Source organism: Phytophthora infestans, genomic scaffold (assembly GCF_000142945.1).
Source record: "Phytophthora infestans T30-4 supercont1.73 genomic scaffold, whole genome shotgun sequence".
NCBI classification, from domain to species: Eukaryota; Oomycota; class Peronosporomycetes; order Peronosporales; family Peronosporaceae; genus Phytophthora; species Phytophthora infestans.
Window position 1 is genome coordinate 260,433 of NW_003303686.1, and position 23,382 is coordinate 283,814.

The window sequence follows — 23,382 nt, forward strand, 5'->3', positions numbered from 1 at the left end:
TCACTGAAGAGGAAGACGTCGGATACGCTTCCTGTGTGGGTAACACAGTGCCACACGCGGTCGCCCAGACCTTAACTGAAGAGGAAGGCGTGGAACACGCTTCCTGTGTGGGTACAACAGTACCACACGAGGCCACGAGTGCCTCGGATGTCGTAGCGACGACATCCCTAGACGTGGGCAGCAAAGCTCCCCGTCACAGAAGCCGTCGGCAAAGACGCCGCCGCCGCCTCAAGTCGGATCCGAACTTCGTTCCGATCGACGTCGCTTCAAGCGACTCGGAGTCCAGGGCCCGGGCTCCTCCGACAAGGCCGGTGGAAGAGTGTTATCACATCTTCGATAGCGAGACGGGTTTACCCGTCAAGGCATCTGGTGTCCACTTGGAACCGTTGCCAGAGGTTGCAGAGATACTGAACCTCGAGGAAATGACGGCTGAGTCTTTCCTGGCCAACCTCAAGGCTGGAGAGATCGCTGAGATGGTACTCATAAGACCTGAGACCACTCAGGAGGAGCTGAACTCCTCCTCTGTCTTGGACGAGAACGTCCTGGAAGACATGAACAAGCAGCGTCAGGCGCGCTTGGGTTCTGAGATTCTCAAGAACCCCAAGGATCCGGTGTATCCTTTGGCGACGGAGTATGCGGACGTGGTGAATAAACACCCACCGACCCAACTCCCACCGGATCGAGGCGTACGGCACGAGATTGATCTCGTGCCCGGCACAAAGTATTGTGTCACGAGGCAATGGCCTCTCCCGCGCGAACAGTGCGAGGTCATTGATGCCTTCTTCGCCGCGAAAGCGAAGGCAGGCATGGTGCGGGAGTCGAAATCCCCGCACTCGACGCCGACTTTCTGCGTTCGTAAGCCGAACGGAAAGTGGCGTCTGGTTCACGCTTATAACAAGCTGAACAACGCAACGGTGCCGGCCCAAACACCGATCCCACGAAAGGATGTGTTGTTGAACAACATGGCCGGGAGCGTACTGTACAGTGCGCTGGATTTGGTAGACGGATACTACCAAATCCTGATGCGAGAGAGTGACATCCCGCTCACCGCGGTAAGCACTCCAAGCGGCATGCTTTGGGAGTGGCTCGTCATGCCGCAGGGCTTGTCTAACGCCCCGGCGACGTTCAATCGCCTGGTGACGCAATTGTTCCGCCCTTTGCGTACCTTCGTACAGACGTACTTCGACGACATTTTCGTCCATAGCCGTGCCGAGGGAGGCAAGACGGCCATGGAGGTGCATCTAGGACACCTCCGTCGAGTGTTGGACGTGATGCGAGCGAACAAGCTCTACGCCAACATCGACAAGTGCGTTTTCGCGTCACCAGAGATCAAAGTTCTCGGTTGCTTCGTAAGCAACGTGGGCGTTCGGGCTGACCCAGACAAGGTCAAGGCCATAGCAGCATGGCCGACGCCCCGATCCCAGAAGGATCTTCGAAAGTGGTTGGGTTTGGCCAACTACCTTCACAAGTACAGCGCTGGGTACGCGGGCTTCGCTAAGCCCTTGTCGAGCCTCCTTCAGAAGGACGTCGACTGGCGCTGGGAGCAAGAGCACCAGGATGCTTTTGACAGCATCAAGGCCAGTCTCCAAGAGGCCCCTGTCCTGGCTCTGCCGGACGAGACGAAGCCGTTTAGCGTCGTCTGCGATGCCTCCGATTACGCCATCGGGTGTGCATTGCTGCAGGACGACACGGCTGGACAGGAACGAGTCATCTCATTCCAGTCCAGGCAGCTCAAAGCCGCCGAGCGGAACTACCCTGTCCATGACAAGGAGCTCCTGGCAATGAAATATGCCCTTGTGAAGTTCCGTGTTCACCTTCTGGGCTCTACGCCCTTTGTGATCTACACAGACCACGCGTCCTTGAGGACGGCGACTAACTCGCCTCACCTCTCCCAACGGATGGCGAGGTGGCTGTCCTTCTTCGCGGAATATAACTTCCGCGTCGAGTACAAGCCGGGCAAGCTCAACGTGCTTGCGGACGCCCTCTCTAGGCGTCCCGACTATGAGTTGGCCCACATCACGCGGGTGACAACGGATCTATATGATCGGATACGCATGGCGTATCGGGACGATGAGGCTGTCGCGCCTATCGTCAAGTTCCTTAAGGCCGGAACGAGCGCGAAGTCCGACTGGCTCTCGTCGCGACAGCGCTCACGGCTCCACCGATATGAGTTGAAGGAGGGCCTCCTCTATTATCGGGTAGAGCCCACTGATCCTCCACGGGTGGTTGTACCCAACGACGAGGATCTGAAGCTCGACATCCTCGCGGAGGCGCATGACGCGCCCTCCAGCGGCCACTTGGGCCGCGAGAAGACCTTTCTGTCGGTCTCTCAGTCCTTCTGGTGGACCCACATGTACAAGTGGGTCGCCCGGTACGTCAAGACATGTGAAACATGTCAGCGGGTTAAACCCGCAGGGCACTCTTCGGCTCCACTACAGAGCCTGCCCGTACCGGCTGATTGTTGGAAGTCGATGAGTCTTGACTTCATCTTTGGGCTTCCCGCCGACGGACACGGCAACACCGGAATTTTGGTGTTCGTGTGTCGGCTGAGCAAGATGGTACATCTTGCTCCAGTTCCCGTCACTGTGACGGGCGAACAAACCGCAAGGTTGTTCGTCGATGGCGTGTTCCGCTATCACGGTCTCCCGGAGACGATTGTCTCGGACCGAGACCCGCGGTTCACTGCTGCGTTTTGGAAAACGCTGTTCCCTTTACTGGGAACTCGTCTGCAGATGTCCACTGCGGATCATCCGCAGACAGACGGCCAAACAGAGCGCGTCAATCGAGTGCTCGAGGACACTCTGCGCAGTGTGTGCGCGGCAGCGCCACGTACGTGGTCGACGCAGCTTCCAGTTGTTGAGTTTGCGCTCAACAACGCGGTGCACGCGTCCACGGGGTTCACGCCGTTCTACTTGAACGGCTTCCGCCACCCCAGAGTGCCTCTCACTCTTCGAGGAAACACTGACTCCTCTATTCTAAGTGGGGGAGAGGCTCGGAAAGCCCTTTCCTCCCAGGTCTCGGATGTGAGGCCAGTTTCGCTGCGGAAACAGGTGGAATCCTTTATGGATACCAAGCTGAACATTGTCAGCAGGGTCCGCGATGCCATGGCAGCGGCCCAGGATAGACAAAAGGAGTACTCAGACAAACATGGAAGAGGAAACTTAAGTGTATTTAAAGTGGGGGACTTAGTGCTATTAGACACGAGGAACCTACCGCTAGACACTGTCAGCTCTGTCGGCAGCAACAAGCTGAAGCACCGCTTCATCGGACCTTTTGCAGTCCTGGCCAGACATGGTGCGTCGTACACCATCGACCTTCCAAAGTCAATGACGACGCACCCGACGTTCTATGTCGGACGTCTTAAGCGGTACTTTGACCCGCAGGGGGTTGCTGACTCGCAGACCCCCCTTGACCCAGCTCCTCGAAGCGAGGGCCGGTCACAGTCGTCGACGAGGGCGTCGGAGCAGGCACCCAAGCCTCGATCCGTCGGATCATGCGAAAGGCCTCGTCCAGATCGGACGAAGAGGCCCGGCGGTCCACCCGCAGGTGCAGGCTCGCGACCTCTCGCTCCACCAGGTCCAGGCGACCCGCAAGACGAGCGAGCTCGCCCTGATTCCCGGTCTGGGCGGCAGCATTACCGCCAGTCCCAAGGCCAAGTGCAATCTCAAGCACGAGGAGACGTTGACGGAGGCGGTCAACCTCAGGGTCCCGTGTCGGACCCGCAGTCGGAGCACTCGAACGAGAGTGGCTCTCGGGAGGCGCCGAGTACTCGTACTCGTACGAGGGCACCTCCGCCCCTGCTTGACCGGAATGGAGAAGTCCACTTCCACGTGGAGCGGATCCTCCAGGAGCAACGGTGTCGCGGGAAGCGACAGCTCCTCGTGAAGTGGAGGGGTTATGCCCACTCCGAGAACTCGTGGGAGCCGATTGAACGGCTCCTGATTGACTGCCCGAAGCTGTCGCAATCTGGGAACAGAAGCGGCGGCAGCTTCATAAGTAGTCCGGGGCTTCTTGCCCGAACGGGGTACGGATGATGAATACATACCGTACCCGCGCTCATCGTGAGCGCTAGAAGCCGCGCGCTTCAGGATGTCCCTTGGCAGCATACGCTTGCTGATCAAGTGGGCAAACCTCACACGAAGATCACGCTGGTCCAGGATGTGGGACAGCTGCTGATCTTCATGGAGTTCCCATAACTCCGTGGGCGAGTACTTGAGAGTCTCCACCCACGCCCAGAACATGTCCTCACAAGAACTCCATGTGGGACAGTTCTCGGGCATAACCCAGGGGTATCCCCAAACAGGATAGAGACCACCCCGGGTCTCGGGCTTCTTACGACAAGTCGTGAAGTCCTTAAGGGGAATGCGGTGTGGCGCGAGAAGCACACACCGAGCAGCCTCCACGTTGTCGACGAACAACTGTTCTTTCTGAACAAGGGCTCGTTCATAGATGCCCCTAGACGTGTGGCCGCCCACAAGGCCACGAGGAGCGACGAGAAGCTCTAAGAAGAGGTCAGCCCCAGAGCTCTCCTCGGGAGGCCAATACCCTCTTGAGTTGATGGCAGCTCCCTGGTTGACGGGTGCCGCCACCGAACCCCCACGCACACGCTGGGCAGCTTGGAAATCCTCCTGCTGCTGGTCGAGGTCATTCGAGACCTCCCGGGGCTCAACAATGGCACCCTCCTCTTCCTCTTCTTCCTCCTTCTCCTCCTCTTCATCCGAGGAGTCGAAGAGACTCTGATAGGAGCGTCGAGTCTCCTTCTCCTCGCGGAGTGGAGACTTAGAGGCGGTACGCTTCTTTGAGGGCTTGGCGCCTTCGGCTTTAGAGGCCTTAGCGCGCGCAAGACCCTCGGCAAGCGAGAGACGTTTGCGAGGACTCCCTTCCTCATCGCCACCGGCTTTGGGAGTGCCCTTAGCCTTAACGGCCGGACTCTCAGAGCGCACAGAGGTCCTGGGACTGTGATCACCGTGATCACTAGCGGACGACTGCACGCTGTCTTCTTTGTGCTCACTGGGCACTGGGCTGTGCCCTCCCACAGAGCCCGCAGGAGCATCATGAGTGCTCTCGAACTCGGCATCGTCCTCACTGCCCGAGTTGAACTCATGTTCTACGAACCGAGGGTTCGGACGATTGTCTGAAGACGAGGGCGACGGACTGCGGCGCCTGCTTGCGCGCTTGTCCGCAGCCGCGTCACCCGAGGATCCGATCGCCTCGGAGGCCACCTGAGTAGCCTCCTTGAGTGCAGAGCCTTTGCCGTGAGGCTTAGTGCTCTTGGCCTGCGCCTTACCGGCTGCAGCCTTGGAGCGTGTCTTAGCACCGCTCTTAGCAGTGCCACGAGGCATGTTAACGGTCGAAGTGGAGACCTTGACGAAGAGCGCACAGGTTGCTGCTCGAGGCTCTAACTGTAAAGTGAGCCTCCGCCGCGCTCGCGCGGCCGAGTCGATGGTTTTCGACTTTGAGAATGAGAGTTTGTGACGAACATCTCTTCATTCTGATTGGTCGGTAAACCGAACCTAAGTGGGGGAGGATGTAACGGGGTACGTAGCACTAAGTGTACCCTGGTTACATGAAGTGTGACACTTCACACTTCAGGAGTATGACATGTCATACTCCGGGATATTTGGTACAAGGTACCAAGGTCATTCAAAACCAACCATTGGTTAAATGACATTGCATTACTATAGGTAACTGATAGTTTGTATTAACCTCAAACTTAACCTACCTATAAATATACTCAGTTTACAATCTACCTTATTTAGGTCACTTCGCTCTCTTTAATTAAAGAGGGGACCTGTGAACTGCCGTTCACTGAGAGTTTGTATACTCTCGGAAGATAACTTCCTCTAGCGCAAGGTGCTGTGTGACCCCGTCACACTCTGCTATGATGTTAACAGGGCGACAGTTCAAATTCTCCACCGTATCCAGGCTACGGGCGTGTGGACCGCACGCTGCGGGATAGTGCAGAGCTGGATCGCATCCGGATTCGTGACAAAAAGCGAAAGGAATGGGATGATACGCTAGCAGCTTTGAAGAAACTGCCCCCGTCTCCAATTCACGACCGAGGCAGCAATGATCGCGCGGCGTATCATACTGAAACACTCATGCGAATAAAGCTTCAAAAGCAAGCGGCACGTCTCGTGGCCGAGGGGAAGACGATGGTGACGCGCAGTACCGCTGCTACGCTGCTAGCTGAAGATCCCCCGAAAGCAAGCGACGACAGGGCCAAGGTCCCGCAAGAAGTCTAACTCAAGGAACTACAACGCTGCGCTTCACGAGGCGCTGGAGGCTATTGATCAAGTCGATAGCGAACCGTCTGTGTCTTGCAGTGACTCCGATTACGAAGACGACAAGACCAAAGGGGAGAGTGGCGAAAGTGATGCAGCGGAAGGGGGATCTGAAGGATTATTGGCCGAGAATGATGGAGATCGCGGCGATGGTGCCGCCAGTGGTACCACCCAAGTCGAAAGTGAAGGCGATGGTGGAGACGTTTTGGACGCAAATGATGATTCAAGTGATGATTCAAGTGATACCGAAGACAAACCGAATTTATCACCGAATGTACACCAAACGTTTACTAAGAAGAAACAAGACGCTGGTGATTCATTCTTCCAACCAGGTACCAAGATGTTTAATACCTGGGAGGAGTTCCACGCTGCTTTTGACGCCCACCAAGTCCAGTCTTTCCAGCAATTTTCCAAGCGGACAAGCACGTCTGTCAAGGTACGGAGCAAGCAGATACTTCGGGCTGCGAAGAAGACCATGGCGGCCGGAAAGAGGAAGCGGAAAGATGTTCGTTTGGCTCCCAAGCAGTGGGAAACTTACTCGGAGACGCTCGTGTGCACCCATGGTCAGCCGTATGAGCCCCGCGGCAAAGGATCCAGAAAACACAATTCGGTTCGTGATACGAAGTGCACGGCGAGAGTGAACGCGCGGGTGACTTCCAGCATTAGTGGTACGTGGTACGTGAGGGTAACCACGTCGGGGAATCACAACCACAACTTGAACAAGCGCATTTGGGAGAACTACGCAGAGAACAGGATTGTCAAGGACCCGCGGCTGACGAATGATGTCGAAGTACTTCGCAAGGCAGGAGCTAGTGCTCAGGGAATCCTGAAGTACTTACGGGAGCGCACAGGTACATACCATCACTTGTTTGGTATGTTTTCGGTTAATGATATTTTTCTGTTTTTCTTTGGTGTTATAGCATAGGCAAGAGAACTACTCTCCGTGACGTTCATAATACGGTGCAGCGGCATAAGATGAAGGAGCAGGCGGGGCTTAACGATGCTCAGAGGGCGTTTGCAGTCCTGGACGAGTTTGATAGGCAAAACGGCGGAAACTCTGCTGACGTTTTGGTCGACTGTGAGACAGACGTTGCTCGTGTCGCCACGTTCCACACCGCAAAGATGAAAAGATTGTTCAAGGCTTTTCCTGAGGTCGTCATGGTCGATTCCACTCATAGCACGAACGTCAATCGGTACAAGTTATTCAGCTTTGTAGCTCACGATGTATTCGGAAAGGTATGCGTGTAAAGCTAGATGATTTATTCATTAGTTATTAATCTAACACGTCCATTAGGGCCAATACGTACACCATGCTCTTGTAGAAAGTGAGCACAAAGTCAATTTGCGGCGCGTAGTGGAGATTTTCAAAGCCAACAATCCCGAATGGACGAAGATACGCGTGATTATGACCGACAAAGCTGTCCATGAGAAGGAAGTACTACAGGAGATGTTTCCTGACGCCCGCCAGTTGCTCTGCCAGTGGCACGTGATTACATGGTTGAAGAAACAGGTCACCAGGTTGGCACCCGCCGTGAAGAAGGAAATGAAAAGTTTGGTGAGGCTTCTGGTTTACGCTACCTCAATAAAGGAGTATGAAGATGCTCGTGGAGCAATGTTGCAGCAACTTGGTGGCGATACAAGGCACCAGTTATACAGGACATTTATGGAGAACTGGGACAACAGTCAAGAGAAGTGGGTCTCTTACCAGCGCGGCAACGTCCCCCACTTGACAAACAATACCAATAACAGGATTGAGTCAAAGTGGGGCAAGATCAAAGATGTCATAAATGACTCATTTACTATCGACCAGCTTCTATCTACGCTGATTACCCTTCAAGAGTATGCAGAGGAACAGTATCTCGCGGAATATCACAAGGTTGGGAGCAGGCCTTCCCGGTGTGACGAAGACGCAGAACTTTCGTCTTTGGCTTTGCACGTGAGCACGTTCGCTTTCGATTTAGTGGCCTCGCAACATGCATTAGCGACGGGTCCCGGTGCAGATTACCAGGTGGAAGTCGTAGCTCAAGGAACGGCGAGGGTGACGAGTCCAGGGTCCGGCCAAGTTCATGTAGTGGACACTCAGGTATGTACAGTGTTCTGTGTTGGTTATGTAATTTTCTGTGTACTTTTGGTACATGATTAATTAACTAGCTCGTGTGTTATGTAGACGAATTCGTGTGACTGTATCTTTATGAAGACTTGCATACTACCGTGTCGTCATGTGATGTTCGTCAGAAGTACTTGTAATTTCGAGACAATGATTCCTCCCATGCGCTCATTCCCCGCAAGATGGATTGTCCACAGTTCGGTTGATAACATTGGAGACGGTGAAGTGCTTTCTGGTGGTATGAAGCAAGTTACGTGTCCTGCACTCCCCAAGGAGAAGGCACTGAACAGCCCCGACATGTACTGCAAGGCGAAGGAAGTCACTGACAAAATTATCGACCGCATGGTATTGCAGTCGACTCCGACGTACCGAGTCGCGTTGCGGTGGCTTGAGGACTTTTACACGGCGCTCAACACTGGATGTGTGGTGGAGTATTCAAGTCAGGGAGTTCCAGTTTTTCCCGGGCTGTCGCAGATGCCTTCGGCCACTGGTGCACGTTTATCCCAGATGTCATTTGCTGAGGTCTCGCCCCCACCACATCACAATGACGAACTCTTGACCGATGTAGAGGATACTGCAGCTCAAGGCAAAAGTGATACGGTTGTTAAAGAATGTGAAGAAATTGAAACTAAACGTACACCAAATGCAGCCGAAACTACACAGAAAGATAATCCAAAGGCTGGACCGACGCTAGGGCCCGCACAAGCAGTAACATGGGAGTTCGCAGACCGACCCGTGATTAGTGGCATGACAAAAGCTCAGAGAAAGCAGGCTCAGAGCAAGAAAGACCAGGAAAATGCGCGTGCTCTAGCTGCAAAATATCGCCAAGGAAAGAAGACAAGGACTGTTAAGCTCGATGAGGTGGCTGCGCTTCTGGATGGGCCATTCAGCGCATTTCAGGCTAAAGATATGGTGGAGGCCCTTGAAATTCCAAGTGTTGAACTGCACGGACCAGTTTCGGTCAGACCCTTTAATGTGGGCCAAAAAGTCCCAGTTGTGACGAAGATTCCTCCGTTAACCAAGGTCATTGAAGGCATTGAAGCTATCAAGGCAGCAGAGAATATCAACCTACTCGCGTACTGGTCAGATTACGGAAGTGCTACATTGGACCAGCTGGATGCTATGGCCAGTATAATCGAAGCTCGCAATCACTTCAAGTTGGTGGCTCGTACGATGAAGTGGATCGACGATGTGGAACGGCAAGTTGAAGACATTCGCTATCCATTCGTGGACACCAGTCACATAACGAAGGTAATGCTCGTACAGTACCACAACCGAAGGTACACCGAATACTAACAGAAAAACTGTATTATGTTAAATTTGAAGAACCATCACAAACGATGCGTTTATGCTCTTAATCTGGCTGTGAATCGAGTACCGGGGGAGCTCGTAGCTGGACATCAAATTTTGGACATGCGTGAAAATCTTTGGCTGCACACAACGTCGATTCTCGTTTACCTGCTTATGTTGCGCGACGAATATCGCAATGTTGGAGTTGTGAGTCCAAGTTACCATGGATTCGCGCTACCTGAGCAAAAGAAACGTGTGGCAAAAGGATCGGGTGCTTGTAATCCCCAAAACCAACGTGTAATTGGTGCTATGAATCTCAATCTACACTGGGTAGCGTTTCTCGTGGACAAGAAGAAGATAATCTGTTTCATGTTCGACCCACTTCAATCCGATGCAAACTACACTACCATCGAGACGAGTGTGCGTGCAGTGGTTGAGAAGATTTTGGGTCTTGAAGACATGCTGCACTATGAGCGCATTACCTGGTGTACGCAACAAGATTCCAGCTCCTGTGGCGTGTGGAGCATTGCCATACTGGAAATGCTTTTAAGTGGCGCCATTTGGAACGATTGTGTCTACAATCTTGTGCCGTATTTGCGCATGCGTCTGCTGTACAAAGCAATTGCTTTCATTGAGAGAGAGTCCGTTGTCATTGACGTGTAAGTTCATTCCTTCCTGTTGAACAATTTTGTGATATACATTTGTATACCAAAAATATACACAACTCTACTTTTGTTTGGTTCTACATTTGGTCCCACGCGTACATGCATCGAAAAAATGCTAAGTCGCACAACTTCTATATATAGACTTGAACCACAAAGATTGGGCCTTTGTGGTGTATATTTCTCACACCAAACCGAAGATAAACATTAATTACCGTCTTTGATGGGTAACCTTTTCCCATATGTTTGCACCAGATTATAACCAGTACAGCACTACCGAAGAAAGCCAATTAATGTCCATCTAAATTCGGTGGTAGCAACATCGTCCGGCACATTTTGGGCAGCGTGAGAGATGATCTTTTGACGAAATCGCCCCAAATTTGGTCGAAATTACAGTATTTACGGAAGAAAACCACACAGGAAAGGACATAAACTGCACCACGCCACCCGATTGGCTGAAAAACGCCGTGTTCGAAACGGTTTTTCAACTGCCGCAGCACCGCTCATCTAACTGCGTCTTCAGCCATGCACGAAGCGGATGAGAGCGCAAGGATCGACATTTTACGCGACAAGAGCTTGACCAATAGTCAGACTGAGGCGACGGATGTGGCGGCTTTAACGCAAGCTCTGGACGCCGAGCAAGTGGACGTGGCAGTGCATTGGCTGCAACTTTTGCTGCTCTCGCGGACTGGAGGTCCACCGACGCACCACAACAAAACTCTGAAGAGCTCGAGAGTTCGGCGACTGAAAACACTACAGAATGCGGTGGCACAAATGCTCGACGACTATGACAAACACCCAGAAGAGACAGGGCTCAAGTTGCGTCCTGGATTGGCCGTGAGGACAGGAGCTTTGAGCTGCGAATTGTCGTATCCACAGCTGCAGATGTTCGCGTTGCAACGTTTACAGCCATCCAGCACGACATACAATGTGGTGCGGGCATTGCTGCTCAGTGATTTGCCTTTGGATTTCGCTGCGTTGCAGGGAACTTGTGATGCGTTGATGGCCAAGCACGAGATGCTGCGTACGTGCTTTGATGTTGACACGAATAGTGGAGGGCAACCGCGGCAGTTTGTGTATCCGCTGTCACATTTTCGAGATGAATTGGGAGTCGTTAGAGTCATACAGACTGAATTGTTGAAGTATACATGTAGGTGTAGTGAGGGGCTTTTGCAAGACGCGGAACTTGCCTCTTTTGTGGCAAAAACCATTGACGAACCGTTTGATTTGGCACGACATGCACCGCTTCGGGTGTATGCAATTACGTGCTCTGAGCAGGAATCCACCTCGCAATGGATCCTTGCAGTAGTATTGCACCATATCGTCACGGATGCAGCCTCCAGTCAGCTTTTCTGGAGCGATTTTCTTGAACGCTATGAGCGTTTTTTGCACGATGATCACGTTACAATACAAGGGATCGTGCAGAACATGGAGACGAAGACATCTAGTGCCTCTCACTTGACGTACCGAGACTTTGCAGTTTGGCAACGCTCACGAATGCGATCCGGTGTGGCTGCGCCGTTGTTACAGTATTGGACACAGCAACTTACAGAAGGTGGGGTGCCTCTGTTACTTAAGCTTCCCTTTGACAAGGAGGACCCTCACACACCTGACGGTCAAGAGTCCACCGTACCAGAAGCGACCACAGCAAAAGGTGACGTCGTCGTGTTCAGGTCATCATCTGCTTTGCAAAAAGCTTTCTCAGATCTCTGTCATTCCCAGAGCTCGAGTATCTTCATGGGTCTCCTCGCTGTCTTCTACTTGCTAGTGGAGCGTTTATCTGGTCAACAAGACTTTGTGATCGGTGCTCCCTCGTCCGGACGAGACGCTGCTGAGTTGCAGGACATCATGGGATACTTCGTTAACACTCTACCGCTGCGTCTCGGCGGAAAATTCGCAGGAGATGAAGATTTCAAGAGTTTCTTGAAAAATGCTCGCAAAGTTGTGCTGGGCGCCTACAACAACATGGAGATTCCTTTCCACAAGGTTCTGGAACACCTACGTGCTTCAGCTCACAGCAACGACGACATTGAACGACGATGGCAACATCCACTTTTCCAGGTTATGTTTTCTTGGGAACAAAGTGAGGATACGTCGAGTACCAAGTACACGGAGCTGGAATTACCACATCAGTCTGCCAAATTCGACCTCATGTTGTCCATGAGATATCGTCGCCTTAACGGAGGTACAGAGCGCGTGTTAGAGGGGTCCTTAGAGTACCCCACGGCTCGATTTATGCGATCGACGGTCGAACGGTTCTCGAGATATTATCTGGCATTAATGGAACAAGTGACGAGCTCTCCTACTGCTTTAGTGAGATCTCCAGCCATTTCCATGCTCTCCAGGTCCGAACGAGAGCAGCTTGTCTCTGTATGGGGTATGCCAAGGCCTCCAGCTTTACTTAGACCGCCTTCAGAGTTTCTAGACGAATGTTTGCTTGCTCAAGTGTGGAAAACCCCGGATCATCCAGCCCTTCACTTTGAGGGCACGCAGTGGACATACCAGGACTTGTGGAAGTACAGCTGCCGCGTCACCAGAGCCTTGTGCATGCTGGATATCTCTGGTTGTTCCGCTGAGCTTCATATCGGTCTGCTCTTGGATCGAGGAGTGGAAAATGTTGCAGCCATGATCGGAATATTGCGGTTGGGGGCAGTTTTTGTGCCGCTTGACCCCGAGTTTCCTCGTGAGCGTCTGCGTTATATGACTCGTGATAGCGAACTTCAAGTGATCATCACGCAACGGAAACACGCAGAGATCGCTGCGTTTGTGTCGTCACGAGAGTCAGAGGAAGAACTTGCCCCACGAGTTTTAAACTACGAAGATGTAGATCGTCTAACCTCGTCTAGCGATGGATGTGCAAGAGATGACGAGTTTGACAGCGAATCGAGGCTTCTGAAGAGACAGAAGCTAGACCCCGATACAGCAACTGCTTACATCCTCTACACCTCTGGGGTACGGTATTTTTTTCTTATTGTGATCCTTTCTTTTACTAACCATAAATATTAGTCGACAGGTAATCCGAAGGGCGTTGTGGTGCCTCACGCTGCTTTGATGACAACTCTTTGGTGGACAGTACGCACGTATGAAGTGACGTCAAGTGACGTTTTCCTCCAGAGCACATCGACGACTCTGGACGGCTCGTTATCTCAACTTTTTTCGCCTTTACTCGTTGGCGGAAGCGCACGAATCACTCGTCCAAAGGGGCTCCACGATCTGCAGTACATGCGAAATGTGCTGCTGGAAGCTCCTCACATCTCGTTTTGTGTATTTGTGCCGTCATATTTCTCGCTGATCGTGGACTATATGAGTGAAAACGGTGATACTTTTCCAGCTTCCATCAAGCACGTTATACTGGCGGGTGAGGCTTTTCCCATTGAACTTGCACGTCAATTCTACAAGAAACACCCGGCCTGTTCTACGTGTCTTGTCAATGAATACGGACCCACTGAGGCGTCGATAACTTCGACAGCTTTTCGGATGCCTCGAGAACTGGCGATGCAGAACGAGTCAAGTCTTTTTCAAGGACTTCATAGTGTACCCATCGGAAAACCGATAGACGAGCATCCGGTGGTAGTGCTGGATGCTCAGAGAAGACTCGTTCCAGTGAACGTCCCTGGTGAGTTGTACATTGGTGGAGCAGGGGTGGCTCGTGGCTATTGGCGTCGTCCAGAACTCACCGAGAACTCGTTCGTTCTTCACAAAAAACTCGAAGAAATCGCGTCACTAGCTCAGAAGCGAACACGAAGATGGTACAAAACTGGGGATTTGGTGAAATGGCTACCTAGTGGCGAGTTGGTGTTTCTCGGACGCACAGATGCCCAAGTGAAGCTTCATGGGATGCGAGTCGAGCTACAAGAAGTGCGCAACATTCTACTGCGCTCTTCAAGCATCAAGGCAGCTGAGGTGCTCTCAGTTCCTCAGTTGACCTCGCCCGGTCAGAAGCAACAGCAAATGTCGTCGACGCTCGTAGCTTTCGTCATGCCAGCTGAGAGTATCGACGAATTATCGGTCCGAGACGGTTATTTAACCGAGTTACGCGCGTATCTTGACCAGCACCTTCCACTTCACATGGTGCCTCAGTCGATTCAAGTTGTCAGTAGCTGGCCACGCACACCAAACGGGAAGATCGATCTTCGAACGCTCGCAAGTTGGGCTGGCTCAAACTCGACAGACTCTCGTCCTGGAGAACAAAAGAAAGAGTCTACTATTACAGTACAGTTAGCTACGGACATTTTACGGCAGGTGTGGATGCAGGCTCTAGAGCTCCAGCCTGTGGATGGTGACCAAGACATGGACGACAAACTCGAAGCGAACTTAATGTCCAAGTCTTTCTTCGAACTGGGTGGCGATTCGCTGGCGGCTATCCGAGCGATTGCTCTTGCGCAAGCACGGGGACTCTCCTTAGCCCTTGAGCAGTTCTTCCGCACGTCATCGCTGTGCAGCTTCGATGGTGGATTTACGTCAGTGGACATCGGAGACGCTAGTGCCACCTAACTGGCCCACAGCGAAGAATACACGCACAGTTTTCCTGTTTCATGACGCTGACGGGACTGTCTGGAACCTGCTGGAACTAGCTCGACAATTGCCGCTTGCGGTCGTCGGAGTTCAAGCAACCAACTCGCAGTTTTCTAGTCTTGAAGAACTCGCTAAATTCTACTGGAATAGTATCCATACTCGTCAGAACGCAGGTCCGTATGCTCTCGGAGGCTTCTCGTTCGGCTGCCGTGTAGCCCACGAAGTAGCACGCTTAGCGGTGAGAGAGGGACACGAACTTGTGCCTCTTATTCTGCTGGACGGCCTACCATTCGAGATGCCGAGCTCCAAGCAAGTTACCGAGGAGGAAGCGACTGCGACTCGACTTCGCATTGAACAGTATACGAATGAAGCATTCGGAGACGCCCTGCTACGTCCATTAGGAGACAACTATATCCACTTTTGCGCCATGGAAGAGATGTACCAGCCGTACACAACGGCGGAAGTGGAGACTGCGTGTTCCAGTTCACAGCCGCCAGTGTGGCTCCAAGCTGACTTGTACATGACGCAGCGGTGGAGCGCAGACATCTCGCTGTATCGAGCACTTGGAATTGATATCACAGCTGTATCTACCATTTCAGACTGCACGCATCTAACGATGTTACGGCACCCCAGCGTAGACGTGGTAGCGCGACAGATACGGCAACACATTGCTACAAGGATAACTACATGTAGTGAGATGCAATGCCCATTCCATATCAATGAAAGGTTATGAATAATACCCGCCCCCTCAAATGAACACTCTAAACAGCTTTGTGAATGACATAATGGACCACACTCGAACTACGTGCGGGTGTTTTGGGCCGAACGACCTAGGTCAAAATGCACGTACTCATTTGCCCACCACGCCCAAGCGTGTGCAATTATTTGTATGATTAACCACTCAGCACTATAATAATGTGCGCTTCATGAGTGAATTACGCTTCGCTTTAGGTAAAAAGGTTTAATTTTTTTATCCATATTGTGTGTAAAAATACAAATTGTACTACTACTAGTGGTGCACAATACTATTAGAGCGATAATATTTAGATATTTCTTGAAGTAGGTGGAAGTCACAAAACTCGTCGTTTCATGAAAATTGTTTTTAAAAACACTATTTACCAATAGTTTTTCAGGACCTAATAAACACAGTACTATGAAGTAGTACTAGTTTGTATTAAAGGAAAAGTAGTATAATATGTGGCTCTGTCCAAATTAACTGTAATTGACACGTTTTATCATTCCACTTGTCCATTTATCACACTATGCTGCTGTTGCTGCATGCTCGTTCTCAGCTTGTGCGCCGCTTCGCTGCATCAAATCGATCCTTTTCAGCTCTAGTCGACTCAAAATGGGTGCGCAACACTCAGGAGACTGGTAACACGGAGCTGCTGCTTCTTGACTGCAACCACCCAGCCTCGTATCCCCGTGGCCACATCCCCGACGCTCTTCCCCTCACATTGGCATCATCTTTTTTCAAGGACCCGACGCCGCAGTCCACGGGCGTCGTGAGCTCACAACTATTTGCAGACGTGGTGAAGGAGCTGAGAGTCCCCAAACACGCGACGCTCGTGTTCTATGACGACGAAATGAGTCTCAAGGCCACGCGCATGTGGTGGGTCTTCCGTCACTATGGCTTCCCACTCGAGCAACTTAAGGTGCTGGACGGAGGTGTCAAAGAGTGGGTTTCTGACGATAACACAGTAGAGACAGGAGAACCTGAAGCCCGGGAAACGCCCTCAGATCTCTGGATGCAACCTGTGGACACTAAGAAGCTTGTCGGCTTTAAAGCTGTGCAGAAAGGGATCGCTGATCCCTCCACGCAGTTTGTGGACGCCAGATCCCCTGGCGAGTACTGGGGAGAGGATGCCAACGGCAACGCACGGACTGGTCACGTCCCCGGAGCTGTGAACTTTAATTGGATGGAAGGCGTGGATTTCACTCAGAACGGAAAGTTCAAGACCAAGGAAGAGCTCGACAAGGTGTTCATGGACATTTTCCATCTTGACAAGGCGAAACCAGTGATCACGTACTGCCAACGTGGAATTCGAGCTGCTTACACGGCATTTGTCTGCGCACGTCTATGTTGAATCGTGAGCACGATTCCCACCTGCTTACGATTCAACATACACGTTACTAAACACACGTTACTAAACACAGTACAGAAATCTGCCTGAATAAGGAACGCCTGATATAAATTAAGAAAGAGATGATGTGCATATATGATTGAGTTGAGAGATAATTGGAGAGTATTGCGATCTTGGATGGAGAACGAGAGTGAGATTCCCAGCAGATGTGTTCGTGATATGTGTGGAGAGCGTCTGAGTCTTTGAGAACATGGCGAGACATGCGCAACCAGGAGGCAGTTACAGTTTAGCTGGGTGCGACGCTGTTACGGTTGGCGGAGGGTTCTGCGCTTAGGAGATTCCATTTCAGTTAGCTCCTTTTTGCACGGGTTGGTTTTAGGTGGGGCGAGCAGCCTTCTCGAGGATGGCTACCTTCTCGGGCCAGGTGAGGCGGAGACGATTGGAGGAAATGGGGGTGCTGAGGACGCAGTCGGCTAGTGTATATATCACTGTAAGTCAAACGTCAAGATAGAATCGTAGACACCACCTGCTTACGATTCAACAAAGACGTTACTAAACACAGTACCGGTACAAAACTGTACTATTAGTACATCAGAAAGTCTCATCAAAACTCAAACAATATATGTTTCCTCTTGAATGCAGCCCCAAGCATAAGTATTTACATTGCACCGGTCTATTGCGGATATATAGTCGTCTGTAAATAATAATGTGCACCGTACAGTATTGTCCACGATACAGTCAGCGCTTGAAGCGCAACTCTCATTCCAGATTTGTGAACTGCGAGTTACGCTTGCTTTGCTCGGTCTATATAATTCTGTAATGGTGTGTAAGTTTCATTGCTAGTTACTACGTAGTATACGGTACTCGTTGTACTTCGAAGTACAAGCTACATTGTTTATCGTTGCACACTGTAGCGATCGTTGACATAATATGTCAATATAATCTTACCCCCCTAGTGGAGTGTGCTGTCTGTCCGTCCGTCAGTCCGTCCGTAACGGGCTAGGGTTAATAATCCTCACGCTAATACGCGCGCTCTACTGGCTGCCGAGCGCAGCGAAGGCGGCCTCGATTCGCTAAAATTGCAATATGTGGTGTACACACTGTATGTGGTCAACACATCGTACTTAACTGCACCGTTCAAATTTCATTTTGCCCCCATTTTTAACGCTGGAGCGCCACCTCACGCAAAGGGCGCTGCGTGTGTGCGGGTTAATTTGCATTGGTAGGCTTCGCCGACGTGCACACCGGTACTATTATATCGTCGTAGGCGCTGTTGATTTTTTTTAGGCCCTGGCGACACCACTGGATCGCATTTTAGCAAAGTAGTAATTCAATACTTCGAAATACTTAGTTTAATACTTAAAAAATAATATTACTAATTAGATAAAAATGTTTCTAATAAAACATTTCTCCAATGGAGCGTTTACCTCCCATGTGCTCGACGTGCCAGGCGGTCATTGTGCACCCCCCGCTCGAGCCAGACGGTCTAGGGCTGCAGCTCCGGCTGTGCGCCTGTTGCGAACAATTCTTAGCATGGGATGCATTCGCACAGGGCGAGGTTCGAGCGGGTGCCCGCAGGTGCATCGCGTGCGCCTCTGGTCCATACAGCCAGGCGTTTTAGCACCGCCCACGCACACCAGAACCGAAGCCAGCCACTGATTCGCGCCAACAAAGCCTGGCCTTAGTTGCCGCCGCTATGGGCCCCCCACAACCGCCGCGGCGCGTTGTCCAGGAGCGCATTAATCGCCGCCGTCGTCGCTGGAAACCTCGCCAGCGCAACAAACATCCGCGTAACCACCAGAAAAACTGATTGGCTAAAAATAAATGTTTTCCATTGGTCACAATTACTTTCGTGTTTAGGTGCGTTGTATGGGAGCTTAGGACAGGGCGTGAGCCTAGGAGAAGGTGCGAGCTTATCGAACTGGATTTGTAGGGCAGTACGAAACAGTATGTACGATGGAGGGGAAACAAATATGGACACAGAGCTACAAAGCACGGAAGCGGGCCGATGCAATTAGCATGTAAATCTATGAAAGCACTAAGAGTCACGGACTCTGTTTGACTCTCTACCTAAAACCGGGCTAGAGCACGTAGCTGCTACAGAGCACGGAAATCACCTACGATACAACACGTAGACCACGAAGCACGGTAAAATACGAAGCACAAACGGCAGATCTACCGGGACACCACAAGATAACTAGATAGTATGGTCTGGGCCACTATGCCATGGGAGAACGCAGCCGCGGAGCTATAGTCAGAAAATCGTCGAGCCGCGGAGATCGATACCAGTGTTGAACCTGAGCTTACCGAGCCACGGAGGACAGAAGTACATTAGAACTCAACTGCACGGACGGTGGCCCAGCCACAAATTACACGGGGGGGGCTTGGGGTGACGATTGTACACCGTGGAGCACGATGCCATTGTAGAACACAATAACGCGGGCAGCGCAGATGCACTACGCGGGCACAATACCATATACAGCAAAACCACACCGCGATTGCACGATATCGTGATAGCGCGGTCGATGGAGCCTCACCTGGAGAGCACGATACACGGGCGACGGAGCAACACGACTGCATGCAGTCACCAAACCACGGAATAGCACACTTCGGCTAAAGCACCGGCGATGGAAGGCCAACGACCACGAAATAGTATCTACCACGAAGCCAGCGCAACCCACATAAACGTTTGAGAACAGAGAAAAGTTAGCATTTACGAAAAGGCCGTACTAAAGCGCATGAACCCACAAGAGAGAGGTCATAGCCGCTGAACAGCGTGAGCCCTGGATGAGCAGGAACCACGAAGCCGGGATGAGCAGGAAAGAGCGCCGGCCACTGAAGAACATAACATCCAACCTGTAGTACGGGGTACCAAACCACGCTATTATACGGGTCCACATGAGACTACGGAATGGTAAGTGGCTAAATACACGAAGCCAAGACCTACTGGGGTGAGCGACGCTCACAAAGTACGCGACACCAAGAAGCACTAAAGTTGCGGCCACCTCATCTCCAACAAACCATGCCACTCCGCCGCGTAGCGGCGGCGAACGGCTAGTCTTACCCCCCTAGTGGAGTGTGTTGTCTGTCCGTCCGTACGTCCGTCCGCGGCTAGGGTTAATTCATGTAACGCAAATGCGGGCGTTCTACTGGCTGCCGAGCGCAGCGAAGGCGGCCTCGATTCGCTAAAATTGCAATATGTGGTGTACATATTATATGTGGTCTACACATCGTACTTAAAATGCACAGTTCAAATTTTCATTTTGCCCCCATTTTCAAAACGGAAGCCGCGGAACGCCACGTTACTCAAGGTACGCTGCGTGTATGCATGTTAGTTTACATTAGTAGCTAGCAAGACACACATACACAGATAGTCCGAGGTTCCTGGGGCTGCTTAGGGGGTAGCTTATAACTTGCGGGATTTTATCCTGCAAGTAGGTAGCCGTGCTATGGGGATTTAGTTCCAGAGCCCTCTAGGTTCTTGGGGCTTTATCCCACCGCCCACTCTGCGCGAGAGCACATTTGGCACCTGGTCCATTGACCGCAAACCCGACAGCGAACCAGTTGAGCCGGTCGTTAATGGTTATTGATGGGCACGCACATTGCGTGCGTGCAGTTGGTCAGGAGGGGTACCGTAACTGGCCTCTTTTAACCGACAGATGGGATGGGGGCTGTAATAGCCTATCAATAACCAGCCTTTGCAATTAACGGCCGCCTTTTGGCAAAAGGATATCGCACCTCAAGCTACAGTACTATCCGGGGGCCCAACCCTGAAGATTCGACTGCACAATTTGCAAACTAAAACCGCTCCGGGCCTCACGGTTCGTGACTGTGGGATAAGTGATCGGAGATAACCTTGATGGGGGCAAGCAATCCCGGGTAGTACGCATATTCCAACACACTACTTTATGAAAACTACTGCTACGTGCGGTGCACTTAGACATTGTCTAACGCGTCACGTTTTCGTGTTCGCAGAACTATGGCTCGGAGTAAGCGAAAGAGGACGCGCGAGGAACTCGAGGAGGCCCTGCACGAGAACGAACGCATTAACGCGACACCCATGCGAGAGGAAAAGGATGCACGAAAACGACGTCAGACCAAGCGCAGGAAGAAACGATACGACCTGAACAAAGAGCTGAAGGCCCTCAGCGTACACCAAGACGAGCCAGACGTCACAGAAGCGACGGAAGTTCCCGGCTCATCGTATTGAAGATCAGGAGGAGAAGACGGAAGAGTCCGATCCTGCGGTACATCAGCGCCGGTTTGCGGCCCAGATGGAGGCAGCATATATAGCGGGTGCCACCGAAGTGGCTTCATTGGCAGTGCCTGTCGTACTACAAGCTACTGTTCAAGAGCGAACCCCTGTCTCGCTTGGGCAGCGCGCTCGCGGAAACAGCGATACACTATCCCACATAGACCGCCGCCGTGCCGGGGATGCTGAGAGGGCCCGTACCAGAAGAGCCAATATGACGCTCTCTCAGCGTGATCGTACTCGGAAGAAAGACGCTGAACGCAAACGCGCCCGTAGAGCCCAATTGCGCGGTCAGGAACTTAACGAACGACGCGAGCAAGAGAGAACCCGACTACAAGAAAGACGTGCTGGTTTGAGCCAACACGACCGGGACTGCGAGCGAGAGATCAACACTCTGGCTCGCGCTGAGAATCGACAATTGATGGATGAAAATGATATTTCCGCGCTTCGGGCTACTAACAGGGAGCAGCACGCAGAACACAGAGCGGAGCAGTCTGAACATGAACGGGAAGCCGAACGTGGGCTAGACCGGCAACGACATGCGGATCGACGATCCCGCCAGACAGAAGAAGAGCGCCTGCAGGAGCTCGAGCGGGTGCGCACTAGACGCCAATGCACCCGTCATGGACACGCGTTAATATCCCTTGAAGATTTTGATGCGTCCATGATAACGGGTAACGACGTGGTGAACAGTCGCCACAAGCTCCCGGCCACAAACGTTTGTCCGATCTGCAATGCTTGGAAATGGCCTGGCGAGTCTGCGATATCATGCTGTCTGGCAGGCAGGGTAAAGCTGCCTCCACTGCACCCCGCGCCACGGAAGCTGCTTCAGCTGTACGGAGATCCCGAGTTCCGCCGTCAAATTCGTGCTTACAACCAAGCCTTCGCGTTTACATCGATTGGTGCTTCGTGCTCAAACCGATCGTTTCAAAATGTGCATCAAGACGAGAGCGTTGCGGGTACACACGGGGTGTACACATATCGCATTCAAGGGGCTATGGGGCACTACCTAGGATCTCTCCTCCCCCACATAGACCGTCGGACAGGCGCGCGAGTAGCACCCAAGTTTGCGCAGATCTACATTGTGGATCCAGACATGCAACGCCGCGCGGAGCGACGTCTTGGTATATTCGCGGATCTGGATCGTGTTGCACTACTATACATCGAGGATATGATGGCAGAGCACAACCCATTAGCGCAACGGTTCCTCCACTTTGGGCAGCAAGTGCGTCAACACAACACGGAGACTCCAGTAGACTTGGTCTTCCGTCTGCATGATAACTCCTCGCGACCAAGGACGCATAACCGCCCCACTGTGTCTGAAGTGGCTGCGACTCTCATTGAGGATGGCAATCTGGCTCAGCCTCGGGATCTACTTCTGTTTACACGCGATCAAAGGCTGCTACGTTTGTATGAGACTCACGCCGATTACGATCCACTCCAATACCCGCTTCTCCTTCCATATGGAGAGAAGGGCTGGACCTACACAGACGAGTTCGCGAATGGTGCTGAGTATCGAAACAAGAAGGCGATGTCGCTTCGTGAACACGTCGCGTTCCGCCTTCATCAGAAAGTGGATGATCAGTCCGCTCTCCACCAAGGTGGGCGTCTATTTCAACAGTGGTGTGTAGATCAGCGTGCAAAATGTGAGCAAGAACAGCTTCGCTGGGTGGCCGACAATCAGAAAACACTTCGCGCCGATCAATACAGGGGTATTCAAGACGCTTTGCTCAATGAGGATACTTTGGCTCTGGCGGAAGGAGAAGTGCTGCTGTCGGAATATGACCGGGCCCAGAACAGATTGGTGCACCCGGACCGGGACGGAGGCAGTAGAGCACGACCAACCCACTTTCTTAATCAGGCTGGCAAGCGTATCATACTACCGGCTTCGCACCTGGGTAGCCCGCGGTCCATGTACAAGTCGTATCAAGATTCGATGGCAATTGTTCGGGAGTATGGACGGCCCGACGTCTTCCTGACTGAAACGTGCAACCCTAAGTGGGACGAGATTCTTGAAGCGATACCTTCCGATATCCAGACAGCTCAAGATCGACCAGACATCGTGGCTCGCGTGTGGCAGCAGAAACTGCAAGCAACGCTTGACGATTTAAACCAAAGGCGTTCTGGGACGAGTGCGCGCGCGGATTTACGTTGTCGAGTTTCAAAAACGAGGCCTCCCCCCACGCTC

At 52.1% G+C, this 23,382-nt stretch overlaps 2 protein-coding genes across 2 annotated transcripts; both read left to right on the top strand.

Moving 5' to 3' along the window:
- Nucleotides 1-10,868: 10,868 nt before the first annotated feature.
- On the top strand, nucleotides 10,869-15,591 carry PITG_18583 (nonribosomal peptide synthetase, putative; the record flags this gene model as incomplete). The annotated part of the gene is made up of 4 exons (XM_002997476.1): nucleotides 10,869-13,183; nucleotides 13,232-13,295; nucleotides 13,350-14,793; nucleotides 14,849-15,591. 4 exons carry the CDS (start codon nucleotides 10,869-10,871, stop codon nucleotides 15,589-15,591), a joined length of 4,566 nt encoding a protein of 1,521 aa, XP_002997522.1.
- A 529-nt stretch (nucleotides 15,592-16,120) lies between these two features.
- Nucleotides 16,121-16,880, top strand: PITG_18584 (uncharacterized protein; the record flags this gene model as incomplete). Its single annotated transcript, XM_002997477.1, has 2 exons — nucleotides 16,121-16,809; nucleotides 16,868-16,880. 2 exons carry the CDS (start codon nucleotides 16,121-16,123, stop codon nucleotides 16,878-16,880), a joined length of 702 nt encoding a protein of 233 aa, XP_002997523.1.
- Between the last annotated feature and the right edge of the window lie 6,502 nt (nucleotides 16,881-23,382).